The sequence below is a fragment of the Lissotriton vulgaris genome, chromosome 6, assembly GCF_964263255.1.
Source record: "Lissotriton vulgaris chromosome 6, aLisVul1.2, whole genome shotgun sequence".
Taxonomy (NCBI): Eukaryota; Metazoa; Chordata; class Amphibia; order Caudata; family Salamandridae; genus Lissotriton; species Lissotriton vulgaris.
This window is the reverse complement of record NC_141694.1, coordinates 46,771,006-46,791,476: the sequence shown is the minus strand read 5'-3', so window position 1 is coordinate 46,791,476 and position 20,471 is coordinate 46,771,006. Positions and strand designations below refer to the sequence as shown.

The 20,471-nt window shown below is 50.0% G+C and overlaps 1 protein-coding gene across 1 annotated transcript in view; it reads right to left on the bottom strand.

The window, feature by feature from the left end:
* The window catches only part of MDGA1 (MAM domain containing glycosylphosphatidylinositol anchor 1), a 900,569-nt gene that overhangs the window by 133,718 nt on the left and 746,380 nt on the right, over positions 1-20,471 (bottom strand). Inside the window, exon 12 of the mRNA XM_086925579.1 lies at positions 14,257-14,921. Coding sequence (XP_086781705.1) covers positions 14,257-14,921 — 665 coding nt within the window. The remainder of the gene's footprint in view (positions 1-14,256; positions 14,922-20,471) is intronic.

The following is a 20,471-nucleotide window of genomic DNA, read 5'->3' as shown; positions in this document are numbered from 1 at the left end:
AACACAGGCGTACATGCACCAGCTTACAAAATGCAGACAGGCGCCCATGCACCAGCTTACATTACGCACACAGACGTCTGTGCACCAGCTTACAACACTTGGACTGGAGTCCCTGCACCAGCTCACTAGATGCATACAGGCGACCATGTACAAGCTTACAACATGCATAGAGGCATCCATGCACCAGCTTAGAACATGCACACAGGTGTCCATACACCTGCTTACAACATGCAGACAGGAGTCCATGCCCCAGCATACAACATGCAAACAAGAGTCCATGCACCTGCTTACAGCATGAACACAGGCAACCATGCACACGCTTGCAACATGCACACGGGTGTCCATGTGCCAGCTTACAACATGTAGACAGGCATTCATGCACCAAATCACGGCACGCAACCAAGTCAAAGAGCAAATGCTCCCAACAGGCATTCAAGGCATATATGTATCAGCCCCCAACTCATGCACAGACCACACAGGAGCATGAAATAAAAACATGACACAGGCGTCCATGCACAAGCTTACAACACGTACACAGGTGTCCATGTACCAGCTTACAACAGGTACACAAGCATCCATGCACTAGCTTACAACATGCACAGATGTGTCCATGCCCCAGCTTACAACACGCACGTAGGTGTCCATGTACCAGCTTACAACACGTACACAGGCATCCATGCACCAGCTTACAATATGCAGACCAGCTCATGACAAGTAACCAAGTTAGTGAATGCTCCCAATAGGCATTCAAGGCATACATGCATCATCCCCCAACTCGCACTCGTACCACACAGGAACATGCACACAGTTGTCTATGCACCAGCTCACGACAAACACCAAAGCCATCCTGTGAAGGCTCCCAGCAGGCATACAGGACATACATGCACCAGACCCCAACTCACACGAAGACAGTCCAAGAGCATGAACTACAACATGCACACAGGCATCCATGCAGCAGCTCATAACCAGTGGCGGCTCCTCTGCTAAGGCGTAGGAGTGTCCCCCCACTGAGCAATTAAAAACAGAAAAATAAAATGATAATAACTTAACATTATTATCATTTTATTTAAGCGTACTGGCTTAGTGGGTTGGGAGCTGTTTTGAAGCTGGGGAGGAGTGTCTGGCACTTCTTAAGTGCGCAGGTCATTGTGGCCAATTGGCTTAGGCTGACCAAAAAGTCATGCGCACTTTGTATTTGCTCTACCAAGGCTGCATTACAGCCTGGGTGGAGAACATGCCCAGGCTCCCAGCCCCTGTCTGAGCGCTGAACCACGGAGCTCAGACCAATCACAACGCTGCTATAAGGCATTGTTTTGATTAGTCATAGGACTTTAGGAGATTGTGAACTTCCTGGAGACCTGGGAGAAGAGAAGAGAAGAGAACGGAAGAGAGGCGGCCGCTGGCCACATCCAGGTAAGTGTTTTTTTAAATTCCCTCTTCCCTCCCCCCTCAGCTCCCGCTCCCCCACTCTCTCACCACCGGTTCAGTAGCAGCCACTACTGGTCACAACAAGCAGCCGAGCCAAGAAGTGAAAGGTCTCAACAGGCATGCAAGGCAAAGAAATACTTGCATCAGTTAACAGCATGCACCCAAGTCAGCTTATAACATGGCCACAGCTATGCATACACCCACGTTAACGAGCATCAGCTTACAACATGGCCACAGGCATGCGTGCACCAACTCAAAACACGCACCCAAGTCAAATGTGCGTCAACTTACAACATGGCCACAGGTACACATGCACCAGCTCATAACATGCACCCAAGTCAAAAAGCAGCAACTTATAACATGGCGACAAGTATGCAAGTCAACTTACAACATGACCACAGGAATGCGTGCACCAACTCAAAACATGCACCCAAGTCAACGAGCGTCAACTTCTAACATGGACACATGTATTCATGCACCAACTCACAACATACACTCAAGTCAACGAGATTCAACTTAACATGGCCACGAGTATGCATGCACCAACTCACAACATACACCTAAGTCAATATTTGTAAACTTATAACATGGCCACAGGTATGCACGTACCAGCTAACAACATGAACCCAAGTCAATTAGCTTCAACTGGTAGCATTGCCACAAGTATACATGCACCAACTCAAAACACGCACCCAAGTCAACGAGCGTCAACTTACAACATGACCACAGGTATGCCTGCACCAACACAAAGCACGCACACAAGTCAAATGTGCGTCAACTTATAACATGGCTACAAGTATGCATGCACCAACTCACAACATACACTCAAGTCAACGAACTTCAACTTATAACATGGCCACAAGTATGCATGCACCAACTCAAATCATGCAACCCAAGTCAACGAGCGTCAACTTACAAAATGACCACAGGTATGCGTGCACCAACTCAAAACATGCACCCAAGTCAAATGTGCATCAGCTTACAACATGGCCACAGGTACACATGCACCAGCTCATAACATGCACCCAAGTCAAAAAGCAGCAACTTATAACATGGCGACAAGTATGCAAGCACCAACTCAAATCATGCAACCCAAGTCAACGAGCGTCAACTTACAAAATGACCACAGGTATGCGTGCACCAACTCAAAACATGCACCCAAGTCAACGAGCGTCAACTTATAACATGGCCACAAGTATGCACGCACCAACTCACAACATACACTCAAGTCAAATTACTACTTCAACTTATAACATGGCCACAAGTATGCATGCATCAGCTCACAACATACACTCAAGTCAACGAAATTCAACTTATAACATGGCCACAAGTATACATGCACCAACTCACAACATGCACCCATGTCAATAAGTGTAAACTTATAACATGGCCACAAGTATGCATGCATCAGCTCACAACATACACTCAAGTCAACGAGCTTCAACTGATGACATTGCCACAAGTATGCATACACCAAATCAAAACACGCACCCAAGTCATCGGGCTATATAAAACTTTACAAATAAATAAATAAATAATGACCACAGGCATGCGTGCACCAACTCAAAACACGCACCCAAGTCGAATGTGTGTCAACTTACAACATGGCCACCTGTATGCATGTACCAGCTCACAACATGCACCCAGGTCAACGAGCGTCAACTTATAACATGGCCACAAGTATGCATGCATCAGCTCTAAACATGCACCTAAGTCAACAAGTGTCAACATACAATATGGCAACAGTCATACATGTTGTAAGACCTGGGGTCACCAGCTCTTCCGGAGTGGCCAACACCGGAGCGGTACACATCGCGCGCTTCAGTTTTTCAAATGCCTCCTGGCAAGCAGCCGTCCAGATGACCTTGCGTGGCTGCTTCTTGGACGTTAACTCGGTCAAGGGGGCCACGATGATGCCATAACCCTTGACGAACCTGCTGTAGTAGCCAGTGAGGCCGAGAAAAGCTCGGACCTCAGTCTGAGTTTTGGGGGGCTCCCAGGCCATGATGGTCTCAATTTTGGCCTGGATGGGGTTGCACCTTACCCCCGCCCACCACGTGCCCCAGGTACACGACAGAACCCTGTCCAATCTGGCACTTGCTAGCCTTGATGGTCAAGCTAGCACGTTGTAACGCCGCAGCACCTCCTGGAGATGCTGCAGATGGTCCTCCCAGGTGCTACTAAAGACAGCTATGTCATCCAGGTACGCCGCTGAGAAGGACTCCAGGCCAGATAACACCTGGTTCACCAACCGCTGGAAGGTGGCCGGAGCATTCTTGAGCCCGAAGGGCATCACTCGAAATTGGAAGTGGCCCTCGGGGGTGGAGAATGCTGTCTTCTCCTTTGCAAAAAAGGGTATTGGTGGGGCGCACTACACGTGTTATTCCTTGTTTGTTAGGTTGTTCGGTGCTCTGGAGTATCACTCTCTGACAGGGAGTGTAATCAATAATAAGGTAGGTAGCATATCCATTAGCGTGGAATATGTCCCCCAGGCTCTGTTGATGCCTTCGAATATGAAGGTTTATCCTTTTAAAGTAACAGTTGGAAACATATACTTTATTTATTTAAATACCTCACTCGTTGATTGTACAGTACCAGTTTCACTTGGTTTGTTTCACTTTGCGTTTAGATAATAACCTCTTGACGCTTTCAAAATAACGTCCCGCCCATCCTCATTTACATATCTCGGGGAGCACCATTTCCACCGTTTGACTTTATATCCATGCACCTTTGTAACTTCTAGTTTTCACTAATTCCTCATAAGAGAGTGCTAAAGCAACATTCCTTGTTTTTTCTTTAGAAATATCCCCGGATGAAGGCATTATATGCCGAAATGCATTGGGAATTACAAAATGACATAATGTATATGTGATTTAAGAATGAACTATTCATATGTATTACAAAGAAATCTTGTGAAATACAACGAGGTCATTGAATAAACAACATACAGCGAACAAAAGTATATGTTTCCAACTGTTACTTTCAAAGGATAAACCTTCATATTCGAAGGCATCAACGGAGCCTGGTGGACATATTCCACGCTAATGGATATGCTACCTGTCTTCTCCTTTGTGCCATCGGCCATGGCAATCTGCCAGTACCCTGATGTCAAGTCGATGGTGCTGAGGTACTTGGCTGCTCCCAGCCGGTCAATCAGCTCGTCTGCCCGGGGTATCGGGTGAGCATCTGTCTTGGTGACAGAGTTCAACCCCCGATAATCCACAGAGAACCGAAGTTCTGGTGTGGTGCCCGGTGGAGCCGCTTTTGGCACCAGCACAACCGTACTAGCCCACGGGCTGCTGGAGGGTTCGATCACACCCAGTTCCAGCATCTTGGTCACCTCACTCTGGATGCTGTTCTTTACCTTGTCGGACAGCCGGTAAGACTTGTTTTTCATGGGCGGGCTGTCCCCTGTGTCCACATCATGGGTACACAGATGGGTGATTCCAGGTGTGAGGGAGAACAACGAGGCGTGCTGTGCCAAGACCTAGCGACAGTCCCTCTGTTGTTCCGGGGTCAAGGATGGGGACAGGACAACTCCCTCCACTGAACCATCCTTCTCCTGAGCCGCTAGAAGGTCAGGAAGAGGCTCGCTTTTCTCCTCCTCGCTCCCATCCGTCACCATGAGGAGAGCAAGCTCTGATCGCTCATGGTGAGGCTTCAGGCAGTTGACATGGAGCACCCGATGGGGTTGACGGAGGGGTCTTCAAGTCAACTAGGTAGGTGGTCTGGCCTCGACATTCCACAATCTCGTACGGACCAGTCCACCGGTCCTGGAGGGCACTAAGCTCCCCAGGCTCCATGACCCACACCTTCTGTCCAACGTCCAACTCTTCCGTTCGAGCGTTGCGGTCATACCACTCCTTCATGACGGCTTGGCTAGCCTCTAAGTTGTCTGAGGCTTCTTTCCACAGCTTGGCCATCTGGCTGCGGAATGCCAGCATGTAGCTGACACCATCACGGGGAAGCTTCTGCGAAGTCTTCTCCCACCCCTCTCTGACCAGACTGAGGGGTCCCCTAACGGAATGGCCATAGAGCAATTCGAAGGGGCTGAACTCGACTCCCTTTTGTGGTACCTCGCGGTATGAAAACAGCAGGCAAGGGAGGAGGATGTCCCATTTCCGCCTCAGGTCTTCTGGCAGACTCCGGATCATCCCCTTCAAGGTCTTGTTGAAGCGCTCTACGAGCCCGTTAGTCTGGGGGTGGGAAGGAGTGGAGAACCGATAGGTCACTCTGCACTCCTTCCACATGGCCTGCATGTAGGCCGACATGAAATTTGTGCCTCTGTCCGACACCACGACCTTGGGGAATCCCACTCGGGTAAATATCCCCATCAGGGCCCGCGCCACCACAGGTGCAGTAACGGTCCTCAGAGGGATGGCCTTCGGGTACCGAGTGGCGTGGTCCACTAATACCAAGATGAACCGATGTCTCGTAGAGGTCGGAGGGTCCAATGGCCCAATTATGTCAATACCGACCCGCTCAAAAGGGGTCCCGACCACTGGGAGTGGTTCCAATGGGGCCTTCAATTTGGTCCCCGTCTTGCCACTGGCCTGGCAAGTCTTGCAGGTCTTGCAATAGGTGTCAGAGGCAACTCTCATCCTAGGCCAATTAAAATGTGGGACTAGCCTTGCAAAGGTCTTGTCCTGGCCCAGGTGTCCAGCTAAGGGTATTTCATGCGGCAGTTCCAATAAAAAGGCCCGGTAGCACTGGGGGACCACTAAGGCCCTTGATGATCCATGCAACGGAACCCTTAGTTCACTGTACAGGAGGCCATCCTCCCAATACACGTGATAGTTGCCGGTCTCCTTGTTCATCGCTTGGGCTTCGGCCTGTCGCCGCATGCCTTCAAGCGTGGGGCACTCCTTCTGCGCCCGACAGAATTCCTCCCGGGTAGGCCCTCCTTCCACATGCCACTCGGCAGGGGTTGGCTGGTCCCCCACGGGAACGACATCCACCTCCACGGACTCCGGGGTTACCTCCGCGGGCTCCCGATCCATCACATGGGGTGTGTCCTCCACAACACTCTCCTCTGGACGGACAGGGGGTTGGGCCGTTGTTTCAGGCTCCAACCCGGGTTGAGCTTCTTGCCGGGCAGCCATGGACCGCGTGACTACGCAAGTCCACCCTGGTAATCCCAGCATCTCAGTGTGGGCCTTAAACTCCACTTACTTTCCAGGTGGTATGTTCGAGGTCATTACCGAGCAGACAGTCCACAGGCAAGGCAGGGCTAATTTCAACTCTCAATGGACCTGACACTCCTCCCCATTCAAAGGGAACTTGAGCCACAGGATAGTAGCTCAGACTGCCGTCAGCCAACACGGCCGGATGGTACACATCAGGAACAACCTGCTCAGGGGACACCAGCAGCCTCACTATGGTGGTCATGCTGGCTCCTGTGTCCCTCAGAGCGTCTACCTCCTCCCCATTGACCTTCACCCTCTTCTGGTACTTAGCAGTATTCGATGGTAAGGGCGTCACTGGGACCATCTCTCTATCCCCAAGTGAAACCAGGGTCAGGCCTGTTCACTCCCCTTCCCTATCTAGGGGCAGCTCCAACCCAAGCGCTACACTAGCCACCCCGGGACTCTTGCCACCAGTGGGGGCTGGGGGTCATTTGAGACACTGGGCATCTCCCTTGTAGTGTCCGACCTCTCCGCATTCATAGCACCGGAACACTTTTGGCTGCTGACTCTTGTCAGGGTAACTGGGTTTTGGGGAATTCCTCTGAGGTGGGGTACTTACGCCTTTCCCAAACTGTCTAATTTGTGGGCCTCGTGAGAACTCCGGTCTTTTATCTCCACCCTCTTTCTTCTGAGGGGCGCCCTGTCCGCCTTTCAGGCCATCTCCCCCGGGGCCCTTGTGTGACACCCGGGTGCTAACCCAAGTATCCGCCTCCTTCGCAAGCTCACGGGGATCAGTAAGCTTGCGGTCCACCAGATGTTGGCGTAGCTCTGGAAAACACTTATCCAAGAGGTGCTCTCTCAAAAAAAGGTTATACAGACCCTCAAAATCACGCACCTCACTGCCACGCACCCAACCATCCAGAGCCTTACGGGCATACCCAATTCTGCGTGGACAGCTTATGGCTGCCACGAAACCTCTAGCGATACCTTTCAGGGTTGAGGCCAAAATGTTTGATAAGCGCCTCCTTCATGGGGGTGTACCTAAACTGGTCTGCCTTTTCCAAATACAGGAGGTGTCCCTGACATCAGGAGGTATATACCGGTACAAGCCACCTCCCCAATGTTTCTCAGGCACCCCATGGGCAGTCAAGGCCACTTCATACGCCTCCAACCACCTGGCAATGTAATCCCCCTTGGTGTAGCTCGCTATCACCTCTTTGGGTAACCAGAATATGGGCTCCTGCTGAGCCCCTGGTACGCTGCCACCATTAGGACTTCCTGGCACTCAACTGTAATGCTCTCAGCTCCATTTCCTTGAGCTGAAGCTCGTGCGCCAGCTTCCTTTCTTCCATTGCTAACCTTTCTCTATCCAAAGCAAACTCTCTATCTTCCCTTTCTCTTTCCCTCTCGTGCTCTAACTTGGCAAGCTCCTACCTCAATTGCCTCTCCTCCTTCCTGTCCTCGTACTCCTGCGATGATACACTCCCCCTAGATACACTACTCCCCGCCCCGGAACGTCTTCCTGGCAATACATTGTCTGACATGTCAATGTTGAGTAGGCCTGGGTCTTCCTGAGTGTCCGCCTCCCCGTGTGTGACTTGTTCCCCATCCTCTTCCTCCTCAGGTGGGCCCTTACCCATGCCCTCAAGGCGGCACGGAGCTCTTCTTTAACAGCTCTCGTCCCCACAGGCACCCCCATCCCCTGACAAAACTCCCTTAACTACACTACCGTGTACTTATCAAGGTCAGCCAGCTGGAACTCCATTCTGTCAGGTGAGGACCTAGATATCCTGAAAGAAAAAATTCTAGGATGTGGGCAACACTGCTGGTTCAACACACTTTGTTGCAGGCTAGACAGTGGTGAGCAATTGGGTTTGCTTGAAGCTCGATAGGTGTCCAATTAATTGCAGCACACCCTGTCCCACTGGAGGGTGCTTTCTTAAAGTTAGAGCTATTGGCATTGCAAATGGTATTTTTTTTTAAAAACATAAATAAATGGTATTGTCATTTACAATGGCAATAAGGGAGCATTAGAGAGTAGTAGAGAGTATTAGCGGACACAGAGCCACACACACAGAAAGCCACACACACACACACAGAGCCACACACACACACACACACACAAAGCCACACACACACACACAGAGCCACACACACACACACACAGCCACACACAGAGAGCCACACACACACACATAGAGTCACACACACACACAGTGAGCCACACGCACAGCGAGCCACACACACAGCGAGCCACACACACACACAGAGAGCCGCACACACACACACAGAGCCACACACACACAGAGAGCCACACACACACACACAGCGAGCCACACACACACAGAGCCACACACACAGAGAGCCACACACACACAGCAAGCCACACACACAAACACACACAGCGAGCCACACACACACAGAGCCACACACACACAGAGCCACACACACAGAGAGCCACACACACACACACAGAGAGCTACACACACACACACAGAGCCACAAACACACAGAGCCACACACACAGAGAGCCACACACACAGAGAGCCACACACACAGAGAGCCACACACACAGAGAGCCACACACAGAGAGAGCCACACACACAGAGGGCCACACACACAGAGAGCCACACACACACAGAGCCACACACACAGAGAGCCACACACACAGAGAGCCACACACACAGAGAGCCACACACACAGAGAGCCACACACACAGAGAGCCACACACGCACAGAGCCACACACACACAGAGCTACAAAGCCACACTTGGGGGCAGTGGTCAGGGATACACGCCTTCTTCCCAGGCTGCAGACTGGCATCTTCTGGTTATGACTATATGAAAGGATATGTTTCTGGAGGTAAACAGTTGGAACCAGGGCCCAGAGCCCCAAAGCATGCAGAGGCCACGGCTGAAAGTTGTGGCCCTCTGAGGAGGCTCTTGCAGTTGCAGCAGGGATACAGGCGGCGGCTGAGTCCTACCAGGGCCAATCCTGCAGCAAGGGGCGGGGCCTCTGCCAATGATGGACAGGGGGGGCTGGCCCTGTGCGAGCCATCCACAGCCTACCACACGCTCACACCGAGGCTGCATGCAAAGAGTCCTGCGCTACCGTCCAGCCCCGCCTCACCTCTGCACAGGCATACATTGCATCACACACATCCGCGCTCCGAGGCCTGCTTCTCAGGGCCGTGGCCGTCTGAAGTAAAATAGCGACAGCGCAAGGCAGGCCTAGTTCCTTCAGCGCCCCAATGTTTATTTAAAAAGTACCAGTACACTGGTCAAACCCTCCAAAATACGAATCCAGCAGTGCAACTCACCACAGTATTCAACTTCCACCATTATTTTCAGTCCGTGATAATCCCGGCAACTTGACGGAAGTGAACAGGACATGGCAGTACAGTAGTGTAAACATGTCCTGTGTCACGGACATCAGGGTTAACACCCGCACAGAGTCAGACTGGGAACCAAATACACATCACTGAAGACAATGTTCAAACCAGGCCTCCACAATTCTCCATGCGCGCTCATCTGTCCAGCAGTCTGTCTACCTGGGGAAGGTGGAGGAAGTGACACCGGCTCCAGCAGCGCTCCCACCCTTCCGGAAACCGGCATCCATGGCCACCACTCTGCCGAGGAAATGATTTTTCCCCTCTCTCTCTCCACAGAAGAAGCAGCAAGACAAACAAGGAACAGGAAACCAAAAAGCCCGATAAAAAAAAACAGAATATGTAAATAAATAAAGAAGCGCTCGGAAACCGGCATCCATGGCCACCACTCTGCCGAGTAAATGCCTGGTGGAAAAAACGGACAGACCTGCTCCTGCAACCCCGCCTGTCCTTTGGTAGCCCTGGCACCAGCATCTTGCACCTGCCACAAGGATTATGAAGGAATTTCAGGAATAGTAGTAAATGGCTCTCCAGTTCTGTGTATGTCACAAAATACACTTTCGCACTGAACACTAATATGTGTGTGTACCAGGGGCTGCTGGCCTTTCCCCCCACCCCCTCTCTCTCTCCACAGAAGAAGCAGCAAGACAAACAAGGAACAGGAAACCAAAAAGCCCGATAAAAAAATAAAAAAAACAGAATATGTAAATAAATAAAGAAGTGCTCGCTGTGCTGAACATGTACATAAATAAAGAAGCGCTCGCCGTGTTCGGTAAGCCCTGTCCTTTTCAGATTGAGGGGCATGTTTTGTGAGGAGAGAAAGAAACGAAAAAAGCACGCCCCTCAATCCGAAACGGACGGGGATTAGCTTCCAAAAATGACGTCTTAGAATCCTCAGGCCTAGTTCCTTCAGCGCCCCAATGTTTATTTAAGAAGTGCCAGTACACTGGTCAAAACCTCCAAAATACAAATCCAGCAGTGCAACTCACCACAGTATTTAACTTCCACCATCATTTTTCAGTCTGTGATAATCCCGGCAGATTGTTGGAACTGAACAGGACATGGCAGTACAGTAGTGTAAACATGTCCTGTGTCACGGACATCAGGGTTAACAACCGCACAGAGCCGGACTGGGAAGCAAATACACATCACTGAAGACAATGTTCAAACCAGGCCTCCTCCAATTCACCCTGCGCGCTCATCTGTCCAGCCGTCTTTCTACCTGGGGAAGGTGGAGGAAGTGACACCGGCTCCAGCAGCGCTCCCACCCTTCCGAAAACCAGCATCCATGGCCACCACTCTGCCGAGGAAATGATTTTTCCCCTCTCTCTCTCCACAGAAGAAGCAGCAAGACAAACAAGGAACAGGAAACCAAAAAGCCCGATAAAAAAAAAACAGAATATGTAAATAAATAAAGAAGCGCTCGCCGTGCTGAATATGTAAATAAATAATGAAGCGCTCGCCGTGCTCTGTAAGCCCCGTCCTTTTGGATTGAGGGGCGTGTTTAGCAAAGAGAGAAAGAAACGAAAAAAACACGTCCCTCAATCCGAAACAGACAGGGCTTAGCTTCCAAAAATGGAGTCTTAGAACCCACTTCTCCAATGGCTGGCCGCCGTTTAGGCAGCCAGCCAATGGAGAAGAGGGGCGGGTTCAAGCCTCTCTACTCTAAGACATGAGATCTCGCAAGCGAGAATGCGCATGCGCAGCCTACGCTAGCCGAGACCTAAAAAGGCATTTTATATTTCTTTTTTTACTAAATTACATCTATGTGTTCTAGTGTGTAGAAATGTCAAATGCCAAGCTGGAGAAGTGCCTCCAACTCAAAGCGGTTCTGTACTTGTAATCCTTCATTTATGATGGCATCTCCCAGTACAGAAACAACTTTACTCCGAGAACCCATACATTGTGGGTCAAGGCGTGGCAACAAGAAAAGGGTGGAGTCATGAAAAGCATCCTGGCAGTCAACTTATAAATTTTTTTTTTTTTAACTCTGTCTCAAAGAAATCATAAACAAGGAGAAATTGTGCAGTAAATCTGTTCTGGCTCAATTGGTTGCAAAGGCTGCATTTTAAAATACTGTATGAGGTTAAGGCACCTGTTGCAGAGAACGTTGTATGCCTAGTAAATCTCAGTGAGTGACAACGGAAAGCCTCTCTGGTCGTTATGCACATTCTCACAGTGCGTGCATATCTCTTAGATAAAGAAATTGAACAAAGTCAAAAGTATGCCTCCAAATCATGGTTTCCATTGTAAAGTGATAACTAGGTGTGAGCCTTTATTTCCCTCCACAGCAGTGGCGTATAGGTGCAGTTCTAATTTTGAGCTGATGGTTTCCGGTGCTAAGCACCGGCACTTAATTGTCAACGCCAGCACTTATGGCAGTCTGCCATATGGTGTCGCTGTTTGTCTCATTTAGAGAGGAGCTCAACAACAGTTGTTTATTAATTCTAATGCTACTAATGATTAATACCTGTCGCACAAGCCAATGTTATATGAATGAATGAATGAATGAAGGGAGACTTAGTACCGCGCAACTTAGCCAAAGGGCATCAAGGCGTCAGATAAAAACAACAATCAGGCTAAACAGGTCTCAAATCACTGAATCCATGACTACAAATATGCCTCTTGAAAAAGCCAGGTTTTGAGTTCTTTTCGAAAACATGCCAAAGAGGGCTGTCCCACCAGGACAGGGGAGAGAGAGTTCCAAAGCTTAGGAACTAAAGTGGAAAAAGCCCTGCCTCCCCATCTTGCTCTTACAAACCTGGGGACCACGAGGAGATTTCTGGATGAGGACTGAAGAGCTCTGCTAGGCAGGTAGGGAACTAGGAGAGATCTAATGCCTTCTGATCCATAGCCATAGACAGCCCCATGGGCGAGGCAAAGGAGCTTGAAGGAGATCCTGGACTGAATGGGTAGCCAGTGAAGCTCTCTCCTGGCCGAGGAGACTGACGAACGCATAGGGAGGTTAAGGACCAGACTGGCTGCGGCGTTCTGGACCATCTGCAGTCGATGAACTAGGCTTTTGTTCATGCCCACATACAGTGCATTACAATAGTCCAGTCTCGAGGAGACAAGAGCCACTGTGGCCTGTTTCCTAGCATCAGGGGAGAGATAAGATCCGATCTTTCTGAGGATCCTGAAAATGCCACAGCAGGTGGACACTGTCCTGCTGACCTGCCGGTCAAAGGCAAGAGAGGCATCTATCAGGACCCCCAGGTTCCTGGCCGAGTAGGAAGGGAGAGGAAAATCCCCAAGGGAGTCTGGCCACCAATCCTTTGACCAGATGTCATGACTACCCCCGAAGAACAGGACCTCTGTCTTCTCTCCATTAAGTTTTAGGAAATTCTGAATCATCCAGCGGGATATTGCCTGCATGCAAGATCTGAAATTGCACGCAGAATCATTCCCAGACTGTGTGAGGGAGACCATAATTTGTGTGTCGTCGGCATACAACAACACCTCAAACCCATAGGATCTCACTACCCTGGCAAGTGGAGCCACATAGATATTAAAAAGGGTGGGGCTCAGGGAGGACCCCTGAGGAACGCCACACTGCACTGGCTTAGAAGGGGACAAAAAGTCACCCAGCTTCACTCTCTGCACCCTATGATGGAGAAAGGAGGCTAAGAGATTCAGGGCTGTGCCTCCAACACCTATCTCCCTGAGCCTAGAAACCAGGACCGAGGGCGACAAGGTGTCGAAGGATGCGTGAGATCGAGTAGAACCAAGAGAGTGGTATGGCCCTTGTCGACCTTCAGGGGGATGTTATTTGTCACCACAGTAAGGGCAGATTCAGTGCTAAGAGCTTGTAGAAAACCATGTTGCGAGACATCCAGCAAGTGCGAGTCATCCAGAAAGGTGGAAAGATGATGGTTGAGATGGGTTTCCAGTATTTTGGCGGGCGAGTGTAGTAAGGAAATTGGTTGAAAGTTTTTCAGGACCCCCGGGTCCAGGGAGGCTTTCTTCACAAGAGGTTGGACGACCGCCAATTTCCAAGAGATGGGAAAAATCCCCTCTGTAATTGCCAGGTTCATCACCTCTAGAAGAGGAGGCAGGACCACCTCCTTACAAGCCTCCAGAATTTTCAGCGGACAGGGGTCCAGCGGGGAACCCGACTTGATGTTCTCAAGGAGGCGGTAGGTATCGTCCAGGGAGAGAGGAGGGAAGGCACAAAAGATAGGCCCGGGATCAACTACCTGATGCCCAGATGTGGCCGGGGAAGGAAAAGGAGAAGGATCTAAGTCCCGATTAAGTAGTTCCTAGGAACTATAAATGTCCGCGATTTTAGAGTGGAAGAAATTTGAGATCAAATTACAGAGCTCCTGAGTTTCCACTATGGAATCCACCATCGGGGGAGCAGAGAGGCAATCAATGATCTTAAAAAGATCTCTAGAAGAATTCACGGAGATGGTCAAATCAACGTAGTAAGCCCTTTTTTCTTCAATAATCTCTAATTTATATTCTTTTAACAGATATTTATGTTGTTGTTTCTTTTCTGTAGACTCCAGGTCGGCGCGCCAGCGCCTCTCCTGCTTTCTACATTCCTGCCTCAGCCGTCTAAATCTATCAGAGAACCAAGGTGCAGAGGGACTCTTTCTGGCAGAATAGTACTGCTTAGCAGGAGCTAGTATGTCCCATATCTTGGGATCCAAAAGGGGGGGTGCAGTGTAAAGGATTTTGAGCTCAATAGGCACCGCGGAATGATCTGACCAGGCCAGAGGAATAGAGGCGCCAATCTTCAGTCTAGGATCATTGGAAAAAACACCATCAAGTGTATGGCCTGCTAGATGAGTGGGATTATCCACAAGTTGAGTCAGGCCACAAGCACTTAGGGTTTCTACCAGGGACAGAGAATCAATGGAGGTCAGGTTCTCTAGATGAAAGTTAAGGTCCCCTAGCAGGGTGATATTAGGTCTGTCAATCAGAGGTTCCAATAGCCTCATGAGATCCTGACTAAAGGAAGTTCTAGGGCCAGGAGGCCTATAAATTAGAATACCCGAAAATGAGACTGTAGGGGTTGAATTGATAGAAAAATACAAAGCCTCGAAGGAGTCTGAGGGGGTAGATAGATGTTCAGTCCGACATATGTCGGAACTCTTGTGCAATATTCCCAGCCCACCTCCTCTACGTCCTGTTCTATCCATTCTGGTCAAGACGTAACCCGCAGGGATGGCCTCTACGAGGTCAGGGCCGGAGGACTCCGAAATCCATGTCTTGGTGATGAATACCCAAGATGGCTTTCTCAGAGATACGAAATCCCTGAAAACGATGTTATTTTTAATCAGGGATCTCGCATTTACGAGAAATCCTAGGTCATTTTCCAGGGGGATAGACTTACATGCCCCAGTTTCCAAGGGTACCCTTGTGACATTCAGATTCATACGGTGGTCCGGATGACGATCACAGCAGTGCGAATAAGGGAGGGCTTCAGGGGAAAAAGTGTGGTGACAAGGTCTCCTAGGGGGTTTAAGGGACAGAAGGGTGTGTACAGAATAGAAAGTGCTTACTTCGGGAATGGAAAGCAGGGGGCCAGCCAGCCTGGCCTCTGGCGCGAACTCAGCGCAGACGGGCTAGACATTGGCGCGACTTCGCGCACGTCCGCTGAGCGCGGAGAAAGCCATAATGCCTGAAATAGGTATTGGTCCTGAGTGTTGCGCCCCACGTGACCCTCTGAGGCTAATGAGGGCAGGGACAGCAACTGTTTGCCGGCGCCCTCCACAACAATCAGGAAAACCCGTGGTGGACCGGGGCGCTGGCAGGGAGAGCGTCAGACGGGTAAGGAGCCACAAAATGATGTACAAAAGCGCGTAATGCCACAGATTAAAATAGAAAGCAAAGTTTAAAACAACAGAGTTAACATCGAGGCATCACAGTCATGCCTCGATGCACTAAAATAACAGAGCAGTATGCCCGAGCGCAGGATCTCGCAATTTTAAGTGCACAGCAGGTTAAGAGCAGCAGAGTTAACCTCGAGGCGTCGTAATCATGTCTTCGATAAAATGAAACAAAAACCTTATAGCTTTGGGGGCCTGGAATAGTCTGAATTGTCACACTTGTAGGAGTGTGACATTTAGTAGTTATGTATAGTAGGGCTGGCAGAGGCAATAGGTGGTGAAAGCTGAAGTGCCTCCAGCCAAGGACCCTGGCACATATGTTTTTTACAAATTAAGCACTGTCAAGTGGTTGATTTGTTAAAAAATAAGTGCCCCGGCTCCCATCAGGAGGCCACTGTAGCTTGCACGACCCATTGCCCCTGCCAGCGCTACCAATGTAAGTACCAACATAACCACTTACCATCATACTACTACAGGAATGACAATTCAGCCAGTTCCAGGGCCCCAAAGCTATAAGATTATCTAGGACTGCGGGTATTCATAATTGTTTTATGTATAATGAATGAGTAAGCAACTGTTGTTGTGTTCATCTCGAAAGCAGAAAAACAGCGCCACCATGTGGCAGACCCTCAGGGCCGGTGTTGACAATTAAATGCCTGTACCAAGCACCAAAAACCGCCAGCTCAAATTAAGCACTGCCTGCAACTGATACCTTCTTGGGCTCTGATTAAAATTCTGGGAAAAATGTGTAATTTAACCCCTCCCATGCTTGTGACGGAACCGCTCCGTCACAAGCCACGGGTGAGCTGTGCTTGTGACGGAACGGTTCCGTCACGTCCCGCTTGCCGCGCCTGCGTGGCGCTGATTTCGCGCCTGCGCTGACGCTTTGATGGGCGGGCGGGTTCGTGACGTAACCGTTCCGTCACAAGCACAGCTCGCCCGCGAGCCGGGACGGAGCGGTTCCGTCACTAGTATGGAGCCGCCGCGCGGGTGCCCCACCCCCTTAGCGCTGCGGCAGAATAGCCGCCGCAGCGAAGGGGTTAATTTGCAAAAATTATGCGAAAACCCAAATTACAAACAAATGACATGTTATAACACAAAATGCTGATCAAGCATTTTGTGCATTTTTAAACACGAGTGCACCCTTGGGTCCATTTTGGGTTTAAAGCGGTATTAGTCAAAACCCCATGTGTTACGAACAACAGTCGCTTGCGTTTGGTTCATACTCATTATTAAGGTGCTCTTATGATAGGATTTTTACCCAAATGAAATCTCAATTACCCAACGTGATGTATTGCTTAATCTAAGCAATTTAGCATAAAAATAGTCATATGAAATTATATAAGGATATGCTAGCATAAAAAAATATCCCTCTGGATTACATGAGATTTAAGAGCAAGTGAATGTGACGATGGATTTACATTGGAAGAACCTCAGCATCTGATAAGGGGTGCCACGACTCTGTTAGCAACAAAGGTGCCTTTTAACACTACTCTCTCTGCCTACCGAGGGGGAATGGGGGTGTCCCCTCTCTAAATATAGGGAAGGGATGCTGTCTATTTGAGCCCACTCTACTTGTGCTTAGAGATGTGCAAACCAGAAAGTTTAGGGGAAGATCTAGGAACTCGCTAGGTGCCAAAACATGAGCCAAATCAGCAAAATTACTGTTTAGCGATGACAGGCCAGGGTGGTAGGGAGAACTGGTGGACATGGACTCACCGTTGCACGCGGGCGCCCATATATTCTGGTATTGAAGGCAGTCCCAGTTAGTAACATGTCACACTACTGACTCTGCCCCAGCACCTCCTGCCTTCCACATCAACTTGTCACTCACCGGTCTGCCACTGTGTGTCTTTCCTGCCCCTGCTCTTTTATCATTTTCCCATTTCCCACGACTCTCCATGTCAAATGCCCTCTTCTTTCTGGTTCATGTGCACCTCCCAAGGCTATTACCTGTTTCCCCCTCTCTGCTGTGCCTCTTTATTCACAATATCCATCTTCCTCCGCCCTGTTCCTCTTCCCCTCCCTTGTTTTTAGTCCCCAGTCCCCCCTTCTGACTGGCGCGTTGCGCTAGAGAAGCCAAGCAGTCACTCACCTGTGTCCCACTTAACTCAAGATCCTGTCCCGGAAGTTCACGGGTGGTTGCACTGCACCACAACAAACCACGCCCCCTGGAACCTCTAGCCCAGGTGGATATTCACAGCCTCAAAGGCAGCATCACTGTAGCCAAGCATTGGAAACATTCACTCCAGAAACACCATTGATAAAACATTAAAAAGAAGTGTCTGGCTTCACGTAAAATGCCCCGGTTACTTACCGGTAATCTTCATTACTCCGAGTATAGTCTTCCTCGCCACATGACTAACATAGTGAGCTTCAGCTCCACGACAGAACCCTCCAAAGTAAAAAAAGCCTCCCATCACCTCCCAACATGGCCGACCAGTCACCCTGACCTCTATAAGAGGCAGGCCGGCCCAACCAACAGCCTGAACCACCAAGCAAACAATGAAGCCGATAGCCAGACAGAGAGGGGGGGAGGGAACTCATGTGGCGAGGAAGACTATACTCGGAGTAATGAAGATTACCGGTAAGTATCCGGGGCATTACCTCCTCGTTAGTCTTCCTCGACACATGACTAACATAGTGAGCAAATACCCAAGCCAAAAGGCTTCATTGACCACAAGAAAAAACAACACCACACGGTGAAGTAGAAAACCAACACAAGGTTTATTCAGTACAAAAGAAAGAAAACAGGAATATCAGCAAACCTGAATCAAGAAACAAAAGGGCCATCAAGGAGCCACTGCTCCAGCACTCAGTACGGCCCCAGCAAATTCCCCAGGAACAGAACCACCCAGGACAACACGATAATGTTCCATGAACATGTGGGGGGACGACCACGTCGCCGCCCGACAAATCTCCTCAGTGGAGACACCCTTGAAGGAGGCCCAGGACACAGACACACTCCTAGTGGAACGACCATGTACCCCCACCGGAACAACCAAACCCAGTGAAGCATAGGCAAGGAGGATAGCCTGCTTAAGCCAGCGACTCAAGGTGGAAAGAGAGGGCTTGTGGCCAGAATGAACGGGACCGAATGTCACGAACAGGCTATCACACCGGGAAAGGGAAGATGTGCGCTCAAGGTAAACCAAAACAAAACGCCGGACATCCAGCAAGGACAGGGAAGGATCCGCATCAGGAGGGAAAGAAGGCAACAACACCTCCCGAGACCGGTTCACTAAGGAAGGAACCTTGGGAAGAAAACGGGGGTCATGACGGAGAACCAGCCGGTCAGGCAAAACCCGCAAGAAGGGAGGAGTGTGGAGGAACGAACCCAGCTCGCCCATCCGACCGGCAGATACAATGGCCACCAGGAAAATCACTTTAAAAGTGAGAAACCTCAGAGCCACCAAGGCCAGGGGTTCAAAGGGGGGACACTGAAGGGCCCGCAGAACGAGGGGGAGATCCCAAGGGGGAGACAGGCAGAGCATCCGAGGGCGACGGAGAAAACAACTCCGGAGCTAACGAGCCACCAGGGAATCCAGCCTGTCGAAATCCGGACTGCGGAAGGCCCGCAAGGCCGCCTATTGGGCCCTCAGGGATGAAGGGGCCAAACCCAAGGAAAACCCCTCAGCAAGAAAATCCAAGACCCGCAAGGGATCCACGTAGGCGTGCTCAGCACCCTGCAGACCGCACCAACGAGAGAAGGAAGACCAGTGCCGGGCATAGGAAGACATGGTGGTAGACCTGCGAGAACCCTGCAACAAATCCACCACCCCGAGGAGCAACCATTGGAAAGCAACGTCACCCGCTCAAGAGTCAGGGTCCCATACATCGCTCTGCATGTATGCCTTATTCCGGCTCCCATACTGCACTCTGCATGTATGCTTTATTCCAGCTCCCATACTGTGCTCTGCATGTATGCTTTATTCCGGCTCCCATACTATGCTCTGCATGTATGCTTTATTCCGGCTCCCATACCTCGCTCTGCATGTATGCTTTATTCCGGCTCCCATACCTCGCTCTGCATGTATGCTTTATTCAGGCTCCTATACTGCACTCTGCATGTATGTTTTTTTCCGGGTCCCATACTGCGCTCTGCATGTATTCTTTAATCCGGCTCTCATGCTGCTCTTTGCATGTATGCTTTATACCGGCTCCCATACTGCGCTCTCCATGTATGCTTTATTCTGGCTCCCATACTGCGCTCTGCATGTATGCTTTATTCCGGCTACCATACTGCGCTCTGCACGTATGCTTTATTCTGGCTCCCATACTGTGCTCGGCACGTATGCTTTATCCGGCTCCCATACCTCGCTAAACATGTATGCTTTATACCGTCTCCCATATATCACTCTGCATGTATGCTTTATTCCGTCTCCCATACTGCGCTCTGCATGTATGCTTTATTCCGGCTCCCATACTGCGCTCTGCATGTATGCTTTATTCCGGCTCCCATACTGCGCTCTGCATGTATGCTTTATACTGGCTCCCATACTGCGCTCTTCATTTATGCTTTATTCCGGCTCCCATACTGTGCTCTGCATGTATGCTTTATTCCGGCTCCCATACCTCGCTCTGCATGTATGCTTTATTCAGGCTCTCCATGTATGCTTTATTCCGGCTCCCATACTGCGATTTGCATGTATGCTTTATTCCGGCTCCCATACTGCGCTCTGCATGTATCCTTTAT